Source organism: Lutjanus erythropterus, chromosome 10 (genome assembly GCF_056507025.1).
Source record: "Lutjanus erythropterus isolate fLutEry1 chromosome 10, fLutEry1.hap2, whole genome shotgun sequence".
NCBI classification, from domain to species: domain Eukaryota; kingdom Metazoa; phylum Chordata; class Actinopteri; order Lutjaniformes; family Lutjanidae; genus Lutjanus; species Lutjanus erythropterus.
In genome coordinates, this window is record NC_139326.1 from 31,509,655 (window position 1) to 31,532,640 (window position 22,986).

The 22,986-nt window shown below is 38.9% G+C and overlaps 1 protein-coding gene across 1 annotated transcript in view; it reads right to left on the minus strand.

Moving 5' to 3' along the window:
* Nucleotides 1-22,674, minus strand: part of ddr2l (discoidin domain receptor family, member 2, like) — a 35,755-nt gene extending 13,081 nt beyond the window's left edge. The window contains exons 1-5 of the mRNA XM_084729047.1: nucleotides 22,327-22,674; nucleotides 4,945-5,043; nucleotides 4,604-4,706; nucleotides 4,018-4,093; nucleotides 2,039-2,191 (exon numbers count right to left, since the gene is read on the minus strand). Coding sequence (XP_084585173.1) covers nucleotides 2,039-2,191; nucleotides 4,018-4,093; nucleotides 4,604-4,706; nucleotides 4,945-5,005 — 393 coding nt within the window. The 5' untranslated portion in view covers nucleotides 5,006-5,043; nucleotides 22,327-22,674. The remainder of the gene's footprint in view (nucleotides 1-2,038; nucleotides 2,192-4,017; nucleotides 4,094-4,603; nucleotides 4,707-4,944; nucleotides 5,044-22,326) is intronic.
* Nucleotides 22,675-22,986: the final 312 nt, after the last annotated feature.

A 22,986-nucleotide genomic window follows, 5' to 3' on the forward strand; every position in this document is an offset into this window, starting at 1 on the left:
ATCCTTTGTTATTCAAGACAGAGTGGCTGAAGGTGGGCAGGGACCGAACGCAACCTCAGAGAAAGCGAAGGCCAGCTTGACAACAGGGATAGCTGGGTAATTACATAATTAAGAATTTATTAAGAATTTATTTTCAACCAAAGCAGAGTTTGTGATTTTTGAACAGCGGAAAGACATCTTTGGTAAATCTTAAGTGAAGTTTGAAGTGTTTTTTACGAACAAGCTTATCTTAGTTCAGTAAAAGTTGAAGATAAACTTGAATCCAAATGGTGTATACAGGCAAGAGGTGTAAAAATATTTCCTCTCTTGACATTTTATTAATTTGTTTATTATTATTAGACTAAAAATGTTAGGAGAGCTTGTGAAAGTAGCAACCTTGCCACTTGCATACATGTCAGAGCTGAGAACTACAAGGGGATCAGACTATTTCCTCTTGAGTCGCTAAGTGGTATTACTAAACACAACAAGCCAGCTTGTTGGTTAGCATTAACTTGCTGGTTAGCATGCTAACTTTTGTAGTTATCTCTGTAACACAATACACAGATGTGACACACCATTACTTCCTCAAATTCTGTGGATAGTGTTTGTTTATGTTTTGAATGTTTCAAATAAAAATTCTGGACATATCTTATGAATTTCACCTTTAATCATCCGAATCTGCAAAGTAACTAGCAACTGTAGTTTTAAAATAGCTGTAGGTGAGTAAAAAGTTTATATGTTGAACATGAATGGAGCAGAAGTATAAAGTAACATAAAAAAGTAGTAAAAAAGTAGTCCCTCAAGTCCTTCAAAAGTACTTGAATAAAAGTACTTTGTACTTTCCACCACAGCAAGCTGAAGTGTTGGGTTTGTACACTCATCACTGATGAAGGTTTTAATCCAAAAAACAGAAAACACTCAACAAGGATCAACTGCACCTGGATTTAGCAAATAAATTCCCCAGTTTCTGCATTAAAACCTGTCTTCTTCTTCTTCTTCAAATCATGAGTTGGGACCATAGAAAGTATCTTAAATAGCTTGAATCCCTATTTAATAACCTGTATGATCAATGTTTGAAGCAGGTTGCCTTTGACACTGACAAGCGATGACGACTCCTTCGCTGGAAGCAGATCAGCAGTTTATAACTCCCAATTGTCTATCAACGTAATTGTAAGCCAATTATTCTGAAAACAAAAGCCAACTGCTCTGAAAATACTCTGGAGTTGGAGATCAGTGACTGGCTGTCTTACTGCCTGCCAGACTGCACTAACATATTGCACAATTTAACCTTTATAGTCACCTACTCCTTCTAAAAGATTAGTAATGATTTCTTATCAACAGACACTTACTCATTTGGCATTTGGCATTTATTGTAACTCTTACAAATGTAAAACTTTAAACAAAAAAAACAAAACAGTTCTGGTCTAGAATGGAAATGATCTAAGGAGAACTTGCTGGCTGTAGCGTTGTTGGAAAAGTCAGTATATGGCATGTCTCCTTTTTTATGTGATAGATCAAACATCATCTAAACTGTCCCCTATTGTTTGCTGGTTTTGTTGGGCCACCAGCTGCAGGAATCAGTCCCTCAATCAGTGGATGTTTTCTGGCGCAATATCTTAAAATAAAAACTTATCTTGATAAATTTCATCTGTTTCTGCCAGACTGTGAATAATCTGTGGTGGTTGTGGGAAGTTCCCACTTGGATGTGAGGGAGGGAACAGTTCAGTCTATCAGCCTCAGACAAAAGCATGACCTGGTGTTTAAATCGCGTTCCTAATGTTGTTGCTGGAGCTGCCGGGGACCTCGAAGGCCAACAGGAAGCTGGTGTGTAAATGTCATTTCCTCCGATTTGAGTGTGAATGACCAGAAGCGGCATTTTCTTTTCTTTTCTCCCATTCTTTCCTCCATCGCTCTGTTCTATCACTCCCTCACATTGTTTCCGCTCCAGATTTTCTGTCTTCCTGCCTCATTTGTCCCTCAAATTCCAATCTCCCTTCCAGACGGTCCTGACCCGCAGTTCTTTGTCTAACCTCTGCAGTCAAATATTTGGGTTACTCACCTTGTTTCCCAGCCGGTTCCTCCAAGACTTCCACAGCAGGCCGTCCCTGCTGTAGTTGAGACGGTAAGCTCGGGCAAACTCATTCCCAGAGTTCCTGGCATATCGTCCCTGAGTCCCCACCACCGTCAGGAAGGTCAGCCTGCCCAGATCCACCTGAACAACACATCAACAAGTTGCTGTCAAGTCATGTGACACACCAAGAACCTAAAGACTAGGTCTTGGGTTCATCGACAGATGATTCAGAGAAGTCAGAAGTCTATCTTTGGGCATATTCTTTAAAGCGATCAAGTATTTTAGTAATTGAAAACCAGTTATTATTACCAGTTATTCCATCAATCAAGCGGATAAGAAATACTTTTACTTTATTAAAGAGTGACAATAAATATACAAAAGAGAAAATAAAATATGTCTCTTAAAATGAACAATTTATTTGTTTTCTTTTTAGAAAAATCTCATAAACAAATAATATCAGACATTATAATACTAATACTACATTCTATCGTTTTATAGTATAGTATTATAGTACATATAATAGATAATTATGCCCTATACTTGTACAAAATACATAATAATACTACAATCTCACTCCTTGTCCCACCCACAGCACTAACTGATTGGTTAGTTGTCATGAGTAACAGCCAATCAACACTGAGGCCTGCGTCACACACAGACAAGAGACCACAGCTGCTCAGGTGAGCGAGCTGACAGTCAAAGTGAAGGCAACAGACATCGCCATTGTTACAATACACACCACAATCTAATGATTTATTTTCATGATCACAGCATGCCCTGATTCACAGTTACATGACTGGACAGGATTTCACTCGACAGAGCCAGAAGTGACGACTTTTAAAAATTGAAATATTTATTTTTCACTGCAACTCTACATCAGGATTTAGGGACTAATAACTTTAAAAAGTGGTGCCAAACTGTTGTTCTGTTGCACCATTACTATAAACACAACTTTGATACAAAGAATTGGCATCTTTAGTGATTGAGTCACTCAAATTTCTGAAGAAATCATCTCAGCCCTGGTTTGTACATTAGTTATATAACTCCCTACATTAATCTCCTTAAAAAATCATCTTTTCAACAAAACAATCAGTCTTTTAAATATCACTTTAGCCACAATAACATGTACTTTAGACATTAGACAGAGATGACTGATCATCTCATATGTTGTTGCAAACACTTTGCTGAGTGAGATCATAGTTTAATACAAGGCTGAAATCCTCCTGATAAGCTTGTGCAAGTCTGCAAAAACTGGTTTTAATGTCCATTTTGAGAAACAAAACACTGGAATGCTAAAAAAGTCAATTACATTTATCAAAAGCAGGTGAACTTTTTCTTTTATGCTTTTTTGTTTTTCAGTTTGTTGGACAGTACTTGAACCTGCACAGCAAATGATAATTTATGAAAATGGATTCATTAAATGTTGTGGCCAAATTAAACTATTTTGAAGTGTTTTTGATTTGAGTAGGACTACAAACACCGGAGAAGTACCAATTCAGCCCAAAAAACAACTCAGATTTTGAAAATTATTTTAGATGTGTATTATTTGCTCTGCCTCTGTCTCTATAAATCTATCAATCCACATTTACTCTGAGGGATTCAATCTAGTGAAGCATAAACTCGACAGGCAGTCGCACGATCACATAAAATGTGTCTAGATTTCTGAACATGGCACTTAAATACATTATTCCTTAATTAAGGTTGAATTACACCCAGAACATTCACTAATTGACATTCCTAAACTCCACTGTGAACTCTAATTACTTTTCAGTTTCACTGACTGCAGCATCACACATCCTAACTTCAGATTGATTAAAGCGCCTCCTCAAAGGCGACTGGACTTGCTGGAGATTTCCGAGGATGTTTTTCCCTCTAGATCGCCTCTGACCTGGATAACTGAGAATCCTCACAGGCATTGGACATGTATGGGATAGTTTCTTTCTTTGAAGCACTGAGAAGACACAAACCTGTAGGTACTGACTGTCTGAAGGCTCTAGCTGTCCCTCAGGACACCAGGCTCCGTCTCCTTCCTCACGATTCAACCTGCAAACACACAAAATGTCCTGAGTGAATTCTGAAGCATATTTGATGAGTTATTTGGAGTCACGTTTTCTAGTGACCAATCAGCTCAAATCAGGACCAGTTCAGGAGCAAATCAACATCTATTTTTATTACATGGCTTTGTTAAATTCTCGACTCTGATTGGTCAATTACAACATTCTAAGGGCTGTTATTTCTTTACCACAGACTGTTGCTATGTATAACAGACCCTTGCTATGAAGAGCAGGCCGTTGCTATGTATGCAGTCCTAATCATATACTCTGGAGGAGCAATGAGATGATCTTTAAATTGATAAAATAATTTTAAAATTAATATTTTGTGTTTTTTTGGCAAGGAACCATGTAATAAGCAGGATAATGTACAGTGAGCAGGTCATTATTGTGGATCTTGCGTCATCTTGTCGGGGTTTATTTCACAATAATGACCTGCTCACTGTACATTATCCCTTACACGTCTTATTAATGAAACACATCACTCTTAAGTCACACTGACCTGGCGTACTGAGGTCCCGTGGTCTCGTACCATTGGCTGGATGCTGTGATGTCATCATCTTTAATCCGTCCATCCTCCATGCCCAAGGCATAGCGACAATGTGCTGAAAACACACACGCATATAAAACAATCACAATTAACCATAACACCATTTTCACTGTCTGTGTGTTTATTCTCTGTGTAAAAAGTGTTACACTATGAAAATAAAGACATTTTATTCTTCCCTCACTCCTTCAAACGGTTGTTTGAGTTTTCAGACTTTAGTGAGAGTTATGGACTAGAGAATGTTTTGTGTCCTCACAAGTATAGAATTATATGTGTGTGTGTGTGTCTGAGTGTACCAGGGTCGATCTGTCCAAAGGCTGCTGTGGTTTGAAGGATCAGCAGCAGGAAGAGGTGCATGATGGTCCGCCGATCACACCAACACACACGCTACATCTCTGAGAAAAAGGGAAAGAGAGAGACAGGAAGAGAGAAATGTTTAAGATGTGAGGATATTTGATTTATAACAATAATAAGAAGAAAAATAATAACGATTTATAGGACTGTGGTTGGTGATTGTCGTTTTACTGAGGAAAATATATAGTCTGATGTGGAAAAAACATTAAGTTGAAATGGGAAACCTCAGACACCTGAGACATTAGTTATTCCAAAATACCAAAGGAAAACCAGCTGGGGTGTGTTCAAATCATCATCTGTTTTTCACAATTTGTTTGTTGTCATTTTAATACTATGTAATGATTGTATAGAAACACATCTTTGAGGAGATTTAACTATTATTCTCTAACAGGGATTTTAGTCAATCATTTGTTTTTACAGACACCTGTCAACCAATCAGAGTATTTTTGCACAATATTAATTACGTTATAACCTTTAATTTTTAATAATCAATTTTTAGTGTTTTTAATAATTAATTCTAATTTATTTAATTTTATTTTCAATCAATTTCTAATCATTAATTATTAATGTTATACAGATTTCATGTAAACCTATAAATAGCTGGTAAAAGATATATTTTACTACAACATGTCAGATATGAGAGCAACAGTAACACAACTAACTAATCACGGCAACAATGAGCTCACAACAGCCTCATCATCAATAATAAATAACACACACACTGTTGACTTTTTTTGACTTATATTTGCAGTTTGATCAAGTTTATGCACCAAAACCACTTGATTAGGTAGAAAGAGATTACAATGGACCCTTCACAACATTAGAAAGCCTTTCTGGCAATCACAAAGACAAATCACAGCACAGCGAGGTGGGACGAGGCAGGACCATCTTGGGAAACAACATGATGCATCATAACCAATAAATAACGGGCAACTAACTCATTTCCCCTTAGGGAGAATGGGACATGACCAGAAATGATGCTCAAATGCAAAACAGGGTTATACAACCAAGTGTGACAACATATTTTGTTAATACAAATAGTGATATTGATGTGTTGATTGGTAGAGAAATAGACCAATTGTTTGTTTGCAAATCTCACTTGTACCAAATGCAGGATAGAGATGTTCCAACGCCATTTTTTCCTTCCTGATATAGATTCCAATACCTGAAGTCGTGTATTGGCTGATACTGAGTACTGATCTCACAACAGTGCATTAAAAAAGGGATGAAAATTCAGTAGGTATCTGTTCAAACTGTGAACTATCCTGACCTACATACTGTATACACAGATAACTGCAGTGTCCTCCACAGAAATCCTTACGAATTCCAGCATCTGAACTTGTTTCCACTGCAGGAGGTCAACTGTCTGTAAAACTGTCAGTGTTCGACAGGATGGATGAACCAGGATCAGTCTGAATGACTCCTAACTTCATTTACAAAAGCACTGAGAGAGTGTGTGTGTGTGTGTGTGTGTGTGTGTGTGTGTGTGTGTGTGTGTGTGTGTGTGTGTGTGTGTGTGTGTGTGTGTGTGTGTGAGAGTGATTTCACAATGTTAGTGCTGTTGGAGTGGAGCAGTTTATAAATACTGGACACAAACAGCAGCCCACTCATACAGGTTACGCAACACTGAAATACACACATGCATGCACACACATGCACACACACACACACACACACACACACACACACACACACAGTAAAAAAGTATTTTCTGTCAAATGAAGTATTCAACAGATAAATATACTGAAAGAATACATAGTTTTCTCTCTGTTTTTATACTCTGTAGAGTTTGCAGGCTGTCGAGTTTCTGTTTCAAAATGAGGGACATCAAATCACTGCAGGAAACAGCTGGAGAGACACAGAGAGACAGACAGAGAGGGGGGAGAAAGAAAAAATGGAGAGGGAGAAACAAAGAAGAAGACGTGAGCACAGAGCGGAGAAAGACTGCAGGGTGAGGCTGAGGACGGACTGGATACGAAGGGAAATGAAGAAACAGAAGAGAGAAAACACACAGAGAGGAGGAGGAGGAGGGAGATGAAGTCGAGGCAGGAGAGGAAAGAGACGGAGAAAAGGTGGAGGGCAGAACAATTGACGGAAGGGAAAAGCGGAGAGAGACATACAGAGCTTAGAGAGTAAATCAACAGCGGGCTGAGCTGAAGAGCAGTGTTTTCCCGCTCTCTCTGGTTGAAAGTTTCAAACCTGTTTGCCCTCGGACAGAAGTTTTTCCGCGCAGTGATTTTCGATGGAAACTGTTGGGTCACTGTATATAAAGAATACAGTCTAGATCAGCTCCATATGAAAGATTCCCTGAGATAACTTTTGGTATGATTTGGTGCTTGACAGTATAGTTTGGTTGGCTGGAAATTTGCTCTGTTTCACCTGTAACCACACCTAACAGTGATGTCACCAGATCCTGATGTACACCTGTACATCACAGCAGCAGAGAGAGAAACTAAACCACTGGAGGTCAGCAAAAACAAGACTTCACGTGGCGTTACATTACTGTTTGAACTTCAAGTTTTTACTATAGAAATAATAAAATCTAATCCAAAATCAAGTTGAGCAGCAGAAGACATGACATGTTGATTTAGGAGTGCAACAGAATTCCAGCCCAAAAACATGTTAGGTCCAGCTGTCTGAAATGAGAATAGGTGGTCTGATCCACCTTAAAAGTCAGTCCACCTTAAATGAGCCTGTACTGAAGTTGGTGCTAACTTTGGGGCTAAACTCTTGGGAGTTGTTGTTTATTCATCCTAGCCTAAACTGTGCACACACTGCACTACTGCTTTCACAGCTCAACTAAACTTGGAGCAGCGGCTCGACTCTACAATGAGAATAGCTGGTCAACCTTAAATGTCAGTCCACCTTAAGCAAGCCTGAGTCTTCAGAGCTAATTACCTTCAGCGGCATTTGAGACACTGGAACTTGAAGGGACAGCTCACCCCAAAATGAAAATTCAGTCATTATCTACTCACCCTAATGCAGATTGAAGGTCGGATTGAGTCTTTTAGTCCACAAAACCCTGCTGGGGTTTCACAGGAAAACAGCGCTGCAGAATCTCCCTAACAGTTGAAGTGAATGGTGGCCAGATTTCAAACGTAAAAAACAACCGAAAAAACATAAAATGCCTCCACACTGCTCATCTGACGTAATCCAAGTCTCCTAAGGCCTCAACCTTATTCTCCAGATGTAAAATAACATGTTTGTTTGGTACAAATGACACATCGTTGCGTTTTTAATTCATTCATTCCCATTACTCATGAATCATGTTGCAATTACAATATCTGTCTAAATAATTTCAATATGACTTTTTTTTACTAAGACAAAGAGACATGGCAGACTAGATCCTGGACCTCAACCAATCAAGTTTCACTATCTTTCTCACAAGTTGCATGACTCACAGAGGTGATCAGGGACTTCATGACCCCTAACATCACCACAAACATCATTTCTCTTTCTCTTCTCAATGAGCACTCTGCTTCAAGCAAATAAAAACACACATCAGTGACGCACTTAACAGAATAAAAGACAGCAACTGTTATACTCAACATCTGTCAGGGGGCCTGATCATGTCATACGATCAACAAACAAAATACACTGGAGGATTCAACTCCATTAACGCGAGCAGGCGTGCACAAGCTGCACTGAAAGTCACACACAGGGCTGAAGTTAGTGTGAAGTTTCATCATTTTCCAGGGCGATGTTGGTTTGTGCGTTTTTGAATAGAGACTGGAGTTACAGACAGGACACAACAATCTGATTAGAAGCTGCAGCAGCAGCTCTCTGATCACAGCCTGAGTTACACATCATCCACATTATTCACATCCACACTGTTCAGCTGGGAGCAGGCTGACTACAGACCTGTAAAGACTCAGTTAAAAGCTGCCAGTTCTTGAAACAATCTTTCTGTTCTGACGTCGTTCTCTGTTCTGCCTTCAGGAAGTGAATTCATTCACTTCATGGAGCCGCAGGAGAACGCAGCGCTGCACTTTTTATTTAGAGTGAGGGAGAGAGCTTTATGTAATGTGCTGGCTGCAGCTCAGATTCCTGCACTGTTGCTCATCTCTACAGCAAAATCACATGACCGGAGAGAGAGAGACACAGAGGGAAAAAAACATTGAGAGTGAGACAGACACAGTAAAAAACATTAAGAGAAAAAGAACGAGACCAGGAGAAACAGACAGACGGACAGAGAAAGAAAAAGACAGAATACTTTTTTTCCTAGTGTGACATTTTATCTGTTCCAGTTTAACAACTGAGGATCAACACCAAGAAACTGTTACAAAAGCAAATCCAACTTCATTACAAACTGTGTCCTGTTGGACTTTTTCAGGATTTTTGAGGCAGAAACTGTGGATGGAAATGAAACAGCTGCGTAGTGAGTTTAGAGAATTTAACCCTGCTGATCAGATTGTATACATTATGGCAACAAGCCCTCATACCTAAACAACAAAACAGATTTGACAGCGCTTCTCAGAACCATTTCAAATACGATTTGTACGGCTGTTTTCTGATGCAACTGAAACTAGTTGGTTAATGTTGGGAAAGACTGTAGCCATGAACCGTGACCAAACCGCAGACTCCGATGGCAAAGTTAGACAGCTTGACCCCCTTTCTTAGGATTGCGATATACTTGCTTCCCACTATACTTTGCTGTCTGTATGATGGCTACCTCGTGTATCCTGCGTTCTTTCAGAGCACTGATTGTACCCGTCCTCTGCAAGGATATTGAAAAATAAAGACGGGCCATTACATCATCAACCATTGTTCTACTGCTCTGCTTTTTGCCAGATGTTGGTACCAGTTCTACTGAAGCTTCTGGCAGATGCACGGAGAAACACACTGCAATTCAACATATTGGCTTTTTTTTTTTTTTTTTTTTTTTTGGAAAAAAGTCAAAATTTTCTTTTTCCAGCTTCTTAAGTGTGAATATTTTCTGGTTTACTTCTCTCAGACAGTAAACTAAATATCTTTGGGTTGTTGGAAAAACAAGACATTGGTAGACATCATCTTGGGCTTTGGGAAACACTGATTTTGTAGTCCAAACAACTAATCAATTAATCGAGAAGATAACTGACAGTTTAATTGGCAATAAAACAGAATAACTTACTGACTCATTTTGCTAAATGTGTACATTCATCTATTTGCTGTTAGTGTCCAAATAGCATCCAAAAATGATTATGAACATCCTTTACAGGGCTCATGGCAAGTCAACTTAAGTTTAGAATAAATTTTTTATAGAATAAATATTGCTTACAAAATCTGCATTATTCCTTCTCGCTTCCTTTTATTTAGACCTGAGGCTGCTTTAACATGACTGACAAGGCTAATAATAGGTAATGTTATATACAATATATAGCTTGCCTATTGTTCTAAGGGTTAGCTTATGGCCTACTAATACAAAATTAATAATCAGAGAAGGTTTGTAAGCATTTTAGTTGAATATGTGACATTCCCAAAAATATCAGCTATAATTAGCCTGGTCAATAATGATAAAGCAGCCCTGGATCTAAGGAAGAGTGAAGGAATAATACAGATCATGTTAATAATATTTATTCATCTTAAACATTTGCTATGGTGATCACTTAAATTTTTTGTAAAAATCAATGAGTGTTCTAGTCTGTAACTGTGTCACATTTTAAATTCTGAATTAAAAATTGATCGAAATGAGCTTTGCCAAAGTCTGGCGCAAAGCAGAGCATAAAGTGTGTCCTCTGTCCTTCATCCCTATGTGGCAGATTCTTTTGAATCCTCACTTGTGTTATATACATGTTAAGCTAAACCTTGATTTAAGTTTTTAGACCATTTCCTTCTGTCATATGTGCGCACTATTTAACTAAATGGTCTCTATAGGCTCTAAATGCTGCCACAATACAATTATCCTACACAGCACTAGGTGCCTGAACACATCCACTGATGAAGGACTGAAGCTGCTGCTGTGTGAAGCATTTAAAAATCAGATAACATGTGAAATGAAGTGGCATGATGCCTGTGAAACAATGACAGCCCCGTACATAATCAAACATTGAAATATTTCATGCATTAAATACTTCAAACAACAGTAGTTGCATCCTGGGTAACGATATGAACTCTTAAAGTGTTTTCATTATCTTCTGCTTTGCTTCTCCTCCATGTTTGCTTCCTCTCCTTTGTCTTCTCCTTCTTTATCTCCTTCTCCCTTCCTCCCTCCCTCCTTATCTCCTCCCTCTGTCCTCCTTTTCCTCTCATTCTGTCCCTCCTCTCTCCTCCTCCCTCCTCCATTATCTCCTCCTCCCTCCGTCAGAACAAACTGCAGCCAAAAGCCTCAACATTCCTAACATTCAACGCAACCCAGAGCTCTCTCTCTCCCTCTGCCTGTGCCTATGTCTCTTGCTCACACAAACACACAGGAATCCACATGCCTCGCTCTCTTTCGCTCTCTCTCTCCCCCTCTCTCTCTCGCTCTCTCTCTTACTGTTACACACAGGAATCTGCATGTCTCTCGCTCTCTCCCTGGTTGAGGGGTGAATGAGACAGAGTTCACTGAGAACAAAACAGAACAGCAGAACACACAATAGAACAGTATAGAGGAGAAATATAAGACCTTTTGCTGGATCCATCTTAAACATAAAAACTTATTAAATATCAAATTCTAGCATAAAAATTCCAATAAAGTTATGACAGTGTGTAAAATGTAAATAACAACAGAATGCAATGACCTGCAAACCCTTTTCCATCTCTATTGGCAGACAGTACAAAGAAGAGATATATAATGTTGAAGCTGATAAACTTTGTTTTTAGTAAATATACACTCATACTGAATTTGATACCTGCAACACGATTCAAAAAAGTTGGGATACGAGCAACAACAGACTGGGGAAGTGGTGGAAAGCTCAAAAAACACCTGTGTGGAACAAACAGGTTAACTGATACCAGGTGACAGAACAAGGAATGGGTATTAAAGGGGAATCCTTGAAAGGCTCAGTTGTTCTCAAGCATGGACAGGGTGAGGTTCACCACTTTGTGAAAATGTGCACGGGCAAACGAGTCCAACAGTTTAAGAACAACATTTCTCAACACAAAACTGGAAGGAGTTTAGTGATTTCACCGTCTACAATCAGGAGAAATCTGCATATAAGGGGCAAGATCGAAAACCAACGCTGAATACCCAAATCGTGGAACGTGCACCGTTCCCTCGCAGTGAAAGTGTCTCAGCCACCCATTCTTACACTACTATTATGGTTATTTTCCCAAAACTTCCTTGATAAGGAGGGAAGATGAGACAGAGAGGGGCGGGCTGGAGCTGCCTAGCGGCTGTGTATCACTTAGGAATCCCATTCGCTGTCTAGTACATTCTGTTCACTGTCTAGTACGTTCATGTAGCATGTTCAGTGAATGCATCACGAACAGTGACCCAAACACGCTTTGTTCAGTGACTTTATCTTTTACAGCTGTCATCTTGTCAAAACAGAAATGCTGTGTGTTTTTCTGCATCAAAACTATATTGTCCAACCCTCTGATGTACAACAGACATATTATCACAATACCTAATTATTAAATAAAATATCCGTTACTACTCCATTCTTATGACTTTAAGACATGATAAGGAGGGAGTGGGAGATACAAGGTCTTGAGTAACACAGTGACTGTTCATCACTCAGGGCTCCCGTTCAATGAGACAGGCTACATATGATGCCGTCTAGGGAATGTCTTTTTTGGAGACACCCCTGCTTATTTCAGCAAGATAATGCCAAGACACATTCTGCATGTCTTATAACAGTGTGCCTTTATTGGAAAAAGAGTTTGGGTACCAGACTGGCCTTGCCTGCAGTCCAGACCTGTCTCCCATTGAAAATGTGTGGTGCAATATGAAGCACAAAAATACGACAACAGAGACCCCAGACTGTTGAGCAACTGAAGTCATATATCAAGCAAGAATGAGAAAGAATCTGACTTGCAAAACCTCAAGAATCAGTATCATCAGTTCCAAAACACTTACTGAGCTTTCAAAGAAAAGGTGATGTATGTCTTTCTTCTGTTAGTTTTAGCTCAAGTGAAATTAGCAGTCGTAGGAAGCAAGCTGCTCCAGGCTCATACAGAAAGCATAACATGCTGAGGACACTTGTGTAAATGGACCATGGATCTATGATCTAAACCTGGACTTCCTGGTTTATATTCCATCCTCTCACCTGTACCTGCGGTAACACAACCACACCAGTGTCTTTTAGTGCCGTTTTCAGTCAGAACAAAGCCTTTCTGTAGCTGCAGCACTGATTATGCAATACAATAAACAATGAAAAACACACTCAGAGGCTGAGCAGAGGGCTGACTCACACACTCACACACACACACAAACATAGAGAGGGAGAGAGCTCAGTTGCTCAGTTGGGTCCAGACGCCTGTAATGACACACTGCGAGGCAGTAAAGACTCCCAGCTGGTCATCAACAGCAAACTATAACAGAAAAAGTCACAATATTTAGAATATTTTTGCACATTAATAGCTCATCAGAACTCTGGCACCAGAGAAGCATTTAATGTAAATATATTTTAAGTTTTCCTCAAACACTACGTAACACTTTATATCCACTGAAAGCCATCTGCTGAGTGTGATGGAGTCCTATCCGTTGCTCTCTGTCAGTTCAGCACTTCCAAGAGGACGTGTCAGCTTTCACTCCTGTAGTACACTGTAGGTGAAAGTACACGTGTATCAGCAAAATGCCCAGAATGCAAATGTAACCTTAGAGCAGGTGACCGATAGGAGGTCTGATCTGGAGCAGAGCAGCAGATGGTTTAAAAAGAGTGGCTGGTATCTGAAGAATGTGAGGAGCGCTTGATTTAACATGTAGAGCTTTGAACTGACAGACGACACCGCAGTCAAGGTTAAGGCTATCAAACGCACGTGAAAACGTGAATGTGGAAATGTTTAGCCCAGTTTTATGATTTACAGAGGACATAAAGTTTGTATTACTGAAGAATTTGACCTGAATATTGAGTGTTATTTAAACTTTTTCACCATTATCCAAACAGAGGGCAGTTCTTGCTGGTCTACTGCTGCTTCCATCTGTTAATGTGTAATGTGTGTTATTGTGTGACTCCAGCGTTTTAAAAGGTAAATCCAGATTCACCAAAGTCCCACAATAACACAAAAAACTACCAGATTGAGGCAGCAGCTCCAGCGTTCATATGTAAAATGACTGATTTTGCCCATGGAGTTTGTTTGCTTTGGAAAAAGCAGTATTTGGCTTATATGACAGCGGTTTCTGGTCAGAAAAGAGTGTCTGTCTCTACATGAAATGATCCAAACTATCCCTTTAACTTTACTTTCTTCTGGATTTCAGAATGAGACTTTAAATCTTTCCAGTTAACTACTCTGACGTTGAAGGTGTCACCCAAGACTGTGCCGCTGGATGCCTAATATGAACCCCGAGGACATGAATATCTCAGTACACACACACACACACACACACACAGGTATGTGGAGTATCATAACTCTGTCAGTGGTGGGTGGAGGCCGCAGAGCTCATCTGTCTCTGGATTCTCTATAAGGAATCACAAATCACTGAGCAGACACAAAGTGAAGCTGCATGACTCTAAACGAACACTTGTGTACAACAGTGAAGACGGACAACGAAAGAATCAACTTTAAAGAAACATTTATTATTGTCGTATCCAAAGCTACCTATGCCATCTCGCGCATGAGCCGCAGGGGTATCCTGCCCTGTTCCGCCCCCTGTGCCAGTAGTGCACAGCAGGATACACTTATCAGCTGTGCCCAAGTGCCTTGATTAATTCATGGGTAAGTTTGGGCCGAACATACAACAAACCAATCAGAAAGTCGGTTCTCAACACCTTTAAGAAGCAAGAGGTGGCAGAAAAAGATTTTTAAGCAAGGAAACAGATCTCATGGTTCAAGGAGTGACAGCACGCATGAGAGAGAGCGCTATATATGGAGACAGCAGGGCCTCTCCAAAGAAGGTTTCAAGTGAAAATATTAATAAATGTGAATATTTATTTTACATTAATGTCTGCAAAAAGTGATACATTAAATAAACCATAAATGTCATGCAGATATGTAACTGGTTATATTTTACACTGAAGCACTTTGAAATTATGTTGTACTTTATGATTCTTTATTGCAGTTGAGAGGAGAGGCATTGTTACATCCATGGTTATCCAACGGGTATATCTAACCAGAACATAAGCGCACATACCTTTTTTTTTCCCAGGTTGGACTGGTCAGATACAATGTCTTATTCATTTTGTATGTTATAGATCATAACTGTTTAATCCTTGTTTTTCTGGATTCTAACAAACAAGCAGACACATGTGACTGATCTGTCTAAGATGATCTGACAGCTGTGATCCCGTCCTGTGCGCACTTTGCAGGTCTATTTATTAGGATATATTAGATTTTTAAAAATTTGACCCTCTGTCTCTTTCCCTCTTTCCTTTGGACACTGCATATCTATTTGTAACAAGACAAGCATGGACAAGAGGGAGATTTCATCAATTTCCACATAATCCTGAAGCCTTACACAAGAAAATAGAAATTGGTTTAATTAAGAGAAAACCACATTCACACCTACAGCCCAGTTTCTAACTCAGCTAACCTGCATGTTTTTATGCAAACTGTGCACAGAAAGGCCTCCACCTCAGTCACAAAGCTGTAAATAGTTGCATTTTCTACTTTAATTTTCAACCTGCATGTTTTGTGTACTGCAGTTCATTTCTGTAGACCACCACATGGTTTTGTATGCAAATGAAATTATCTTTGGTATCATTTCTTTTCTAACAGGAGCTCAGTAAGGAAACATAAGCTCTTCATGATTCTCTCCTACAACTTGATTGGAAGCTGTCAGATTGAATCAAACAAAGTTTATCTGGGAAATTAAAGGTTCACTTGCTGAGAATAATTGGGAAATAAATAGGAAATACATGAAAATGAAATGATTCTTGGAATTACACTTTTTAAATACCATACTTTTTAATGTTCGGGCATAGGAGAAGGTATTTTCAAGTCAAAGTCCAAGTGAAATTACAAGTATTTTTTTGATTTTGTGGAGTCAGGCCTCAAGTCACCACATTTGTGACTCCAGCGTCCAAAAGTGCAGCTTCGCTTCACGAAGACAATGGTGATTCAGCAACTTGTAATCACTGCATGAAAACAAGTGAGTGCAGAAGAGGTTTCTTTTACATGCTGAAGCTTTTCTTGCACAATTTTGATGTCTCCATTGTAACTGACAGAGCCCCATAATCAGAATCTAAATATCAGAGCCAGTCGTCCCTGCAGTAAATCTACACAGGTGGTTACCTTGGTTATAACTCCTCATTATAAGTGATTTAAATAAAGTTCTGGCTGTTGAACCAGATCATGTTGTTCTGTATCGCCTCCCCTCAGCAGCAGCCATGTTCAGTGTTATTCCTCTCAGTTTCATGTGCCTTGAACAGATCCTCTGTGTGGTTTTTTTAATGGTTTAATGAGCCGCTGGCTGTGGCTCGGCAGATGGAAACTCGACACACACTCGCTCATTTACACTCATCTGTAATCTGCTGCTTCCACTCGAACCACAGCTACTATCTGCACACAAGTCTCCAGAAGCCATTTTGACTGTTTCCTGTAAGTGTCTGTGTTTAACAGCGTGGCTCAAGTGGTGTTTATATAAAAAGTCCTCATGAGAGCATCATAACTCAGATCACTCTGATAATAGGGACTTCATATGATGACTTAATGACCTGAGGTTAAATGTCTTTGGAAATGTTTATCTAAACGTCTGAAGGACTTTACTGGAAGGAGGATAGTGTCTTCACGTTTTCCTGTCTATCTGCTGCATGATTCAAGTCTCTCAAATAGATCAATCTTTGGCATAAGATCACTTGATTGGCTCCAGGTTGAGCTGGAGAGATTTTAGAAGAGATCTGGATCCAATACCATATTGATATTGGGATGGGATGAATTATCTTTTATTGGAAAGCAAGAGCGCTCACTGCGCTGAGATTCCTAAAGACAGCTTGATGTCATCTTGTAAACTTTTAGTATTCGAAGCCGTCTCAGAGTTCACTGAGGGCACAGAGGCTGGCTATGGTGTGACTGTCCCCAGCTTTCTATCTGCAAATTTAATAAGTAGGTTACATGCCAAAGTTTACAGAACAAGGCATAGGACATCTTATTATTATTCTGCTTTGACATGCATAAATTTTAATGCAACTTTTAATAAGACATTGCTCATGTTTGTGGTCTTTGTGAAGCCTTTGTCTTTGCTTTTTAAAAATCAAATGTGGAAGACAAATGATCAGTAATATTAAGGTTTCTAATCTAATGTTGATTATGATGTATAAATATCCTTTAAGGAGGTGACTGCATTTGTACTGAATATTCTATAAGTGCAAGACAGCTCTGAAAGCTGCAATAATTTAGATTTATTTTTTACTGTTACTGTTGTTTATTGAGTAGGTGAGCAGTGTAGTTGTTGGTCTGGTGGTTAATACAGTAATACAGTTAAGGTTTGAGTTTGTCAGTGGATGAAGGCTGCAGCTTCTCACCCGTTTTCATCTCACGTTTTACACAGATACAGCAATAATACATTATACATCAGTAAAACATCAGTAAAGTCTGGAAAAAATTGTCTGTGATGCCTAGTTATGGTTGCTAATCTATGATTGGACATTTGCTGTCCAAGGAGGAGGGGCCTAATGAATGGTCAATCATGAGTTTTGGATTATGAAGCTATAAAGGTTCTGTTAGCGCTGGTAATGTTTGGGAACATGATTTGTTCATTTTACGAGAAGGAACTCTCTTCTTCAGAGGCCTTTTTTTCACCCCCAGGACACAAACACGAGGACAAACCCACTGTGGTTCACCTCAACGGAGGTTTGATGGTCAAAGACAAATGCCGACTGAGGTGTAACTGTGCCTTTCTTGTCTTGAACAGAACAACAGACATCATGTGAGTTTGTGAGGAAATATAAACCTGACAGCAGCAGCAGGAGAGTCCTGGACCTGGTTTCATGCTGGTTGTTCTTCTCTCAGTCACAGGACTATACAAATACAATACTACACTTCACCCAATCATACGCTGTGGATACACCCTGACAACCAAATGACCTACGGACGGAGTGATGAAAAGAAAAAAAACTACTATACTTCATCTGTCTGAATGATCCCTGCATGGCTGAGTGGCAGCAGGGCGAAACAATATATCTCCTGTTTCTTTGTTTTGGGTTTGTTTTGTGAGTGAACAGAGCTGTCAGCTCTCACAGTCTGAGCCAAACACTGAACTGCCGCTGTTGTGAAATCACTTTGAGACTCTCTGTAGCTCCAGGCTGCTCTCACAGTCTGTTCAAGAGCCTATAAATCAGCTTTTTACTGCTTCATACCACAAACATGAAGCTGTTAAATATACCTGCAGGGGGGCTCTTACAATCAGTCACCAATGACTTTGATTACTGGCAGTCAGAACTTATTTTTTCTTTAATTATTATTTCAATTAATAGTTTAACCTAGAGCGCAAAGTAAAATATTCAAATGTTTGAAGAATCAAAGATATTCAGATTACTGTGATATAAAGAAAAGAACAGAAGCAAATTCTCACGTGACATGACTAAAACCAAAGGATGTTTGGCATTTGGGATTGAGAAACAATTAATTCATAATCATAGCTGCTGCGGTGGCCGACAAGGGCAAACATGCAGCGTACACAGAAAGGCGCTGCATATACGTATATATAGGTACGTATTCTTTTTTTTTCTTTTTCTTTCTTCCATTGTATGACTGGATATGCAGCATTTTCCTTTTGCACTTGTTTTTTTATATGCAGTGCATTTCTGTGTATGCCGCCTCTGTCTGTACATGCCACACGTTTGCCCTTGTCGGCCAGCATAAGCTGCAGATTTGCCAATTTTCTTTCAGTTGACTAATTGACTATTATAGGTAATAACTTCAACATTAATAGGGCAGCAGTTTATCCAAAGTCTGCAATGAACTTTGATCCTTAACATTTAAACCGACATGGAAGAAAAGTCTTAAAGAGCTATGGACAGAATCAAAACAGCTATCGAGCCAAGGAAAAGAAGTAGTTTCCTGGCATTGAGCTTGCAGGTCAACACATCTATCTCCATGACAACAGAAATAAGTCCTCTAGAGGATGAAAACTAGATATACTCTGATACAAGTTTTTTCTTCCTGGTACCAATTCCAATACCCAAACTTTGCATATGGCACAATACTGAGCACAGATCTGATACCAGTGTGTTCAAAAAGACACTGGTTTCAGCCCCCCTCTTAACTACGCACCAGGGAATTTTATTATCACAGGATATATTTTTAAGATGTTTTAACAACAGGTACAGTGAGTTACACTGATTCGCTTGGAAATATAGATATAAAGGTTGAGACGCACATGGTGTTTATCAATTCAAGAGATAATTTTACAAGTCAGTAAAGTCACAATTTAATTTCTTTTATATTCCATTCTGTAAATCATGAGATTCTCTGCAAAACTTGACTATTGTTGTTGATGTTTTAAAATGCATGGGACACTGCTGGGAAGAAGCATGGTTGCATTTCAGGGCTAATATATACATGATACTGGATCAGTGCTGACACTCACATACTCTCCAATACCCAACCCAGCATTTTAGGCAGTATTGAAGGCATTTTTGATACTGGTACTGGTATCAGAACAACCATGTGGTTGAAAGCTCTGAAAAAAAAAGCTAGTGCATTATTTTGAGTTGGGACTAGTGTCAAGATTCACAGAACTGAACAAAAGTGTTGTAACTGAGGGATTTCTGCTGAACATCAGTTGATATTGAAATTTATTTCCATTTTTAATCTCTCTACATTGTCCTAAAGGACTAATGAAGTGAGGCTGGTGAGATAAAAAAAAAAGTCAGAGTAAAGAAGAGAGAAGAGACTGATGGGAGAAGTTTGTGTTTAGAGGGTTGAAACTCTGCTGTCAGCAGTTAGTTTGTCCTTGTAAACTGAGCTGACTAAGCTGTGAGCATAAAAATAACCCAAACATGATCCCTAATACACCTCACAGGAGGTCAAGAGGTCAGCAACACACTGACACACACACACACACACACACACACACACACACACACACACACACACACACACACACACACACAGAGCTTATGAGAACACTGCAGACTGAACAATTATGTACCAACCAAAAATTTCAGCCATAACATATTATCCTGCTCTCTGATTGGCTGGTAGGTGTCTACTGAATCATGTCTGTGTTCACCTCAAATGTAGTATTGATTATGCAGTATTAGCAGTAGTAGTATATAGATATTTTAATTAAAGAAAAGTATATATGGCATCCTGCATTTTTACTTCAGTAGAAGAATGTAGTAAATTTACTTAAATTATTTAAAGTAAAAGTAATTCTGCAGAGAAATAGTCCCCGTAAGTGTATTACTATTATATCTGATGTTTTTGGATTCATATTGTGTCTGTTGCATTTTACTGCTGTAGATGTTTCAGGTTGAGCTCTTTTTACCTACTTTATATACTGTCAGATAGTTTAATCTGGAGCAGTGCTCGAGGTCACCAGTCAATCACAGGGCTACAGTTTAATTCACCAGTCAACCAAACCTGCTAATTGGTGACCTCACTTTATTGACGCATTAACCTAACCTGCATGTCTTTGGAGTGAGGGAGGAAGCTGGAGCACCCGGAGGAAACTCGGTCAGGAGAACATGCACACTCCACAGTGATTAGACCGTCCAGCAGGTTTGATACTGTAAACTGTAAAAACTTAATGTTGAAGAGACTTGAATTTGTTGACTATTTCCTGTCTCTATTGAGTCAATAATTAACAAATCACAGATTAAATTAAAATACTGTAAAGTCATCCATTCTGTCTTACTCTGAGACTTTTTAGTTTTATTGTTTTAATTTCTGCTTTGTTGCCACAGTAATATTTGTTGTTGCTGCTATCAGTATTTATGATGATTATTTGCTCTGTGTTCATTTCCATAATGCTATGATGCCTGTAAGAAGTTCAACCCAGCACCTTACAGAACAAAACTTAACATTATCTCCTTAATTTACACATCCAATAAACAGAATATTGCTGGGCACAACAACACATATAGTTAGAGAGTATGGTCCTAATTTTTATTTTATCTATATTTTAGGATAAAAAGCTTTTTACTGTATTTTTTTATCTCTTCATTAAAGAGCTACAATTAAAGATTATTTTCATTATCAACTAATTTGCTGATTATTGTCTTGGTTTATTGTGTATTTGGTGAGAAATCGTTGATAGTACCCATCACAGTTTCTGAGAGCTAATGTTGAGATCAGCAAATGTCTTGTTCTGTGCGACCTACAGGTCCAAACCAGCCCAAGTATTTTATTTAGTATAATGTAAGACAAGAAAAAACAGCAAATTCTCACATTTGAGAACCTGGAACTGTCAAATATTTGGCATTTCATTTGAAAAATGACTTAAACGATACAAAGATTATTAAAATTGTTCTGGGAAGAACTAAACAATTAGTGCTCTAGTGTGTTCTATAAACATTTTTTATTCACTCCATCACAGTTCAGTGTATTCACATTTCCTGTAATAGTATAATGTATTCATGTATTCTCATTGTGATGCACCACAATGAGTTTAAAGCAGCTGATCTACATTATATTTATTAAATGTGTCAGAAGTAATTAGGAAATATTATTCATCTACCAGATTTCACACTAATACTCATTCATTTATTATTTCTGATCCGCTTTGTAGTGACTTTCTCACTCCTGTTAGAATATACACCTCTTACAAGACACAACACTACAGTTCTTTTAAAATACATTAACTGACAGTGCATCCATGCTTCTCTCTATGATCTCTATGACAGCTGTATTGCATTTTATAGGATTTTATCTACTAATTAAACCTCTGATCAAGTATCCTGGTCATGACAATATTTTAATATTCTGTCTTTTAAGGTGACGGTGAGTTTATCCTATTATATCTGTTATACTATCACTTTAATATTCCTACAGTGATCCAATTTGCACATGGAAGATTTCTGTAAACCTGATGTTGCAGTTTTATGTTTTTTTCCTGTAGTTTATCTTGTGATTAGAGTTGGTAGTGTAATTTGTTTAATCAGTGAACTTTTATTGGCTCATTTCTCCTGCAGATAACAGATGTCAGATATGATCTGAGCTGTAGGCCTCAGTCTGCAGCAGCAGCAGCTCTCAGCTCTGTTGTCATGCAGTCAAAGTTTCCAGACAGACAGACAGACAGTCTGAACTCTCCGCCCGGCTTCACTTTCCTCTTTCACTCTCCTCTTTTATAAGCCCACAGATAGAAAGTGTCAGCTGTTTACCTGTCCGCGGGTTCCCTCCGGATCCACAACAGCAGCGAGCTTCTCTCCGGGTTGATCCGTTTTTTTTTTTCTCTCGAGGTCCAGTCCGGACAGCAGGTCGGAGACAGAGTTTGTTGTCGGAGACAGACGGAGGAGCTCACAGGATCATGGTGGAGAAAAGTGACGGAGTCTTGATCTGTCTGGTGGTTTACTGTCCGCCGTGTTTCTCTTCTTTTATATATTTCTTCTTCTTCTTCTAGTTTTTCCTTCAGCAATGTGTTGGAAGAAGAAGATCTGCACACTCCAGAGAGAGGGAACAAAAAAAAAAAAGTTGCTGTGTATTTACATCACATCCCGTTTCCGAAGAGGAGGAGGAGGAGGAGGAGGAAGAAGGCAACATGAGCCCCCTGAGTGTCTGACATCTGAGAACTTGAAGGAAATCCGCAGTAGAGCCCTACGAAGGGAACTACGGAGGGCAGACTTTTTTTCTTTCTATTTATTTCTATTTCCATAGTATTTCTTGTTTTCTCTCTAGATAAAAAACATACTAATTTCTGTTTGTAAATATCTGCCAAATGTATTAATGTTAATCTAGAGTGGGTCCATTTTATAAACCATTATTGTAGGGGAGACTGGGGACGGTTGCAACCCTTTTTGCATTTCTCTCTGTTACTCAGAGAC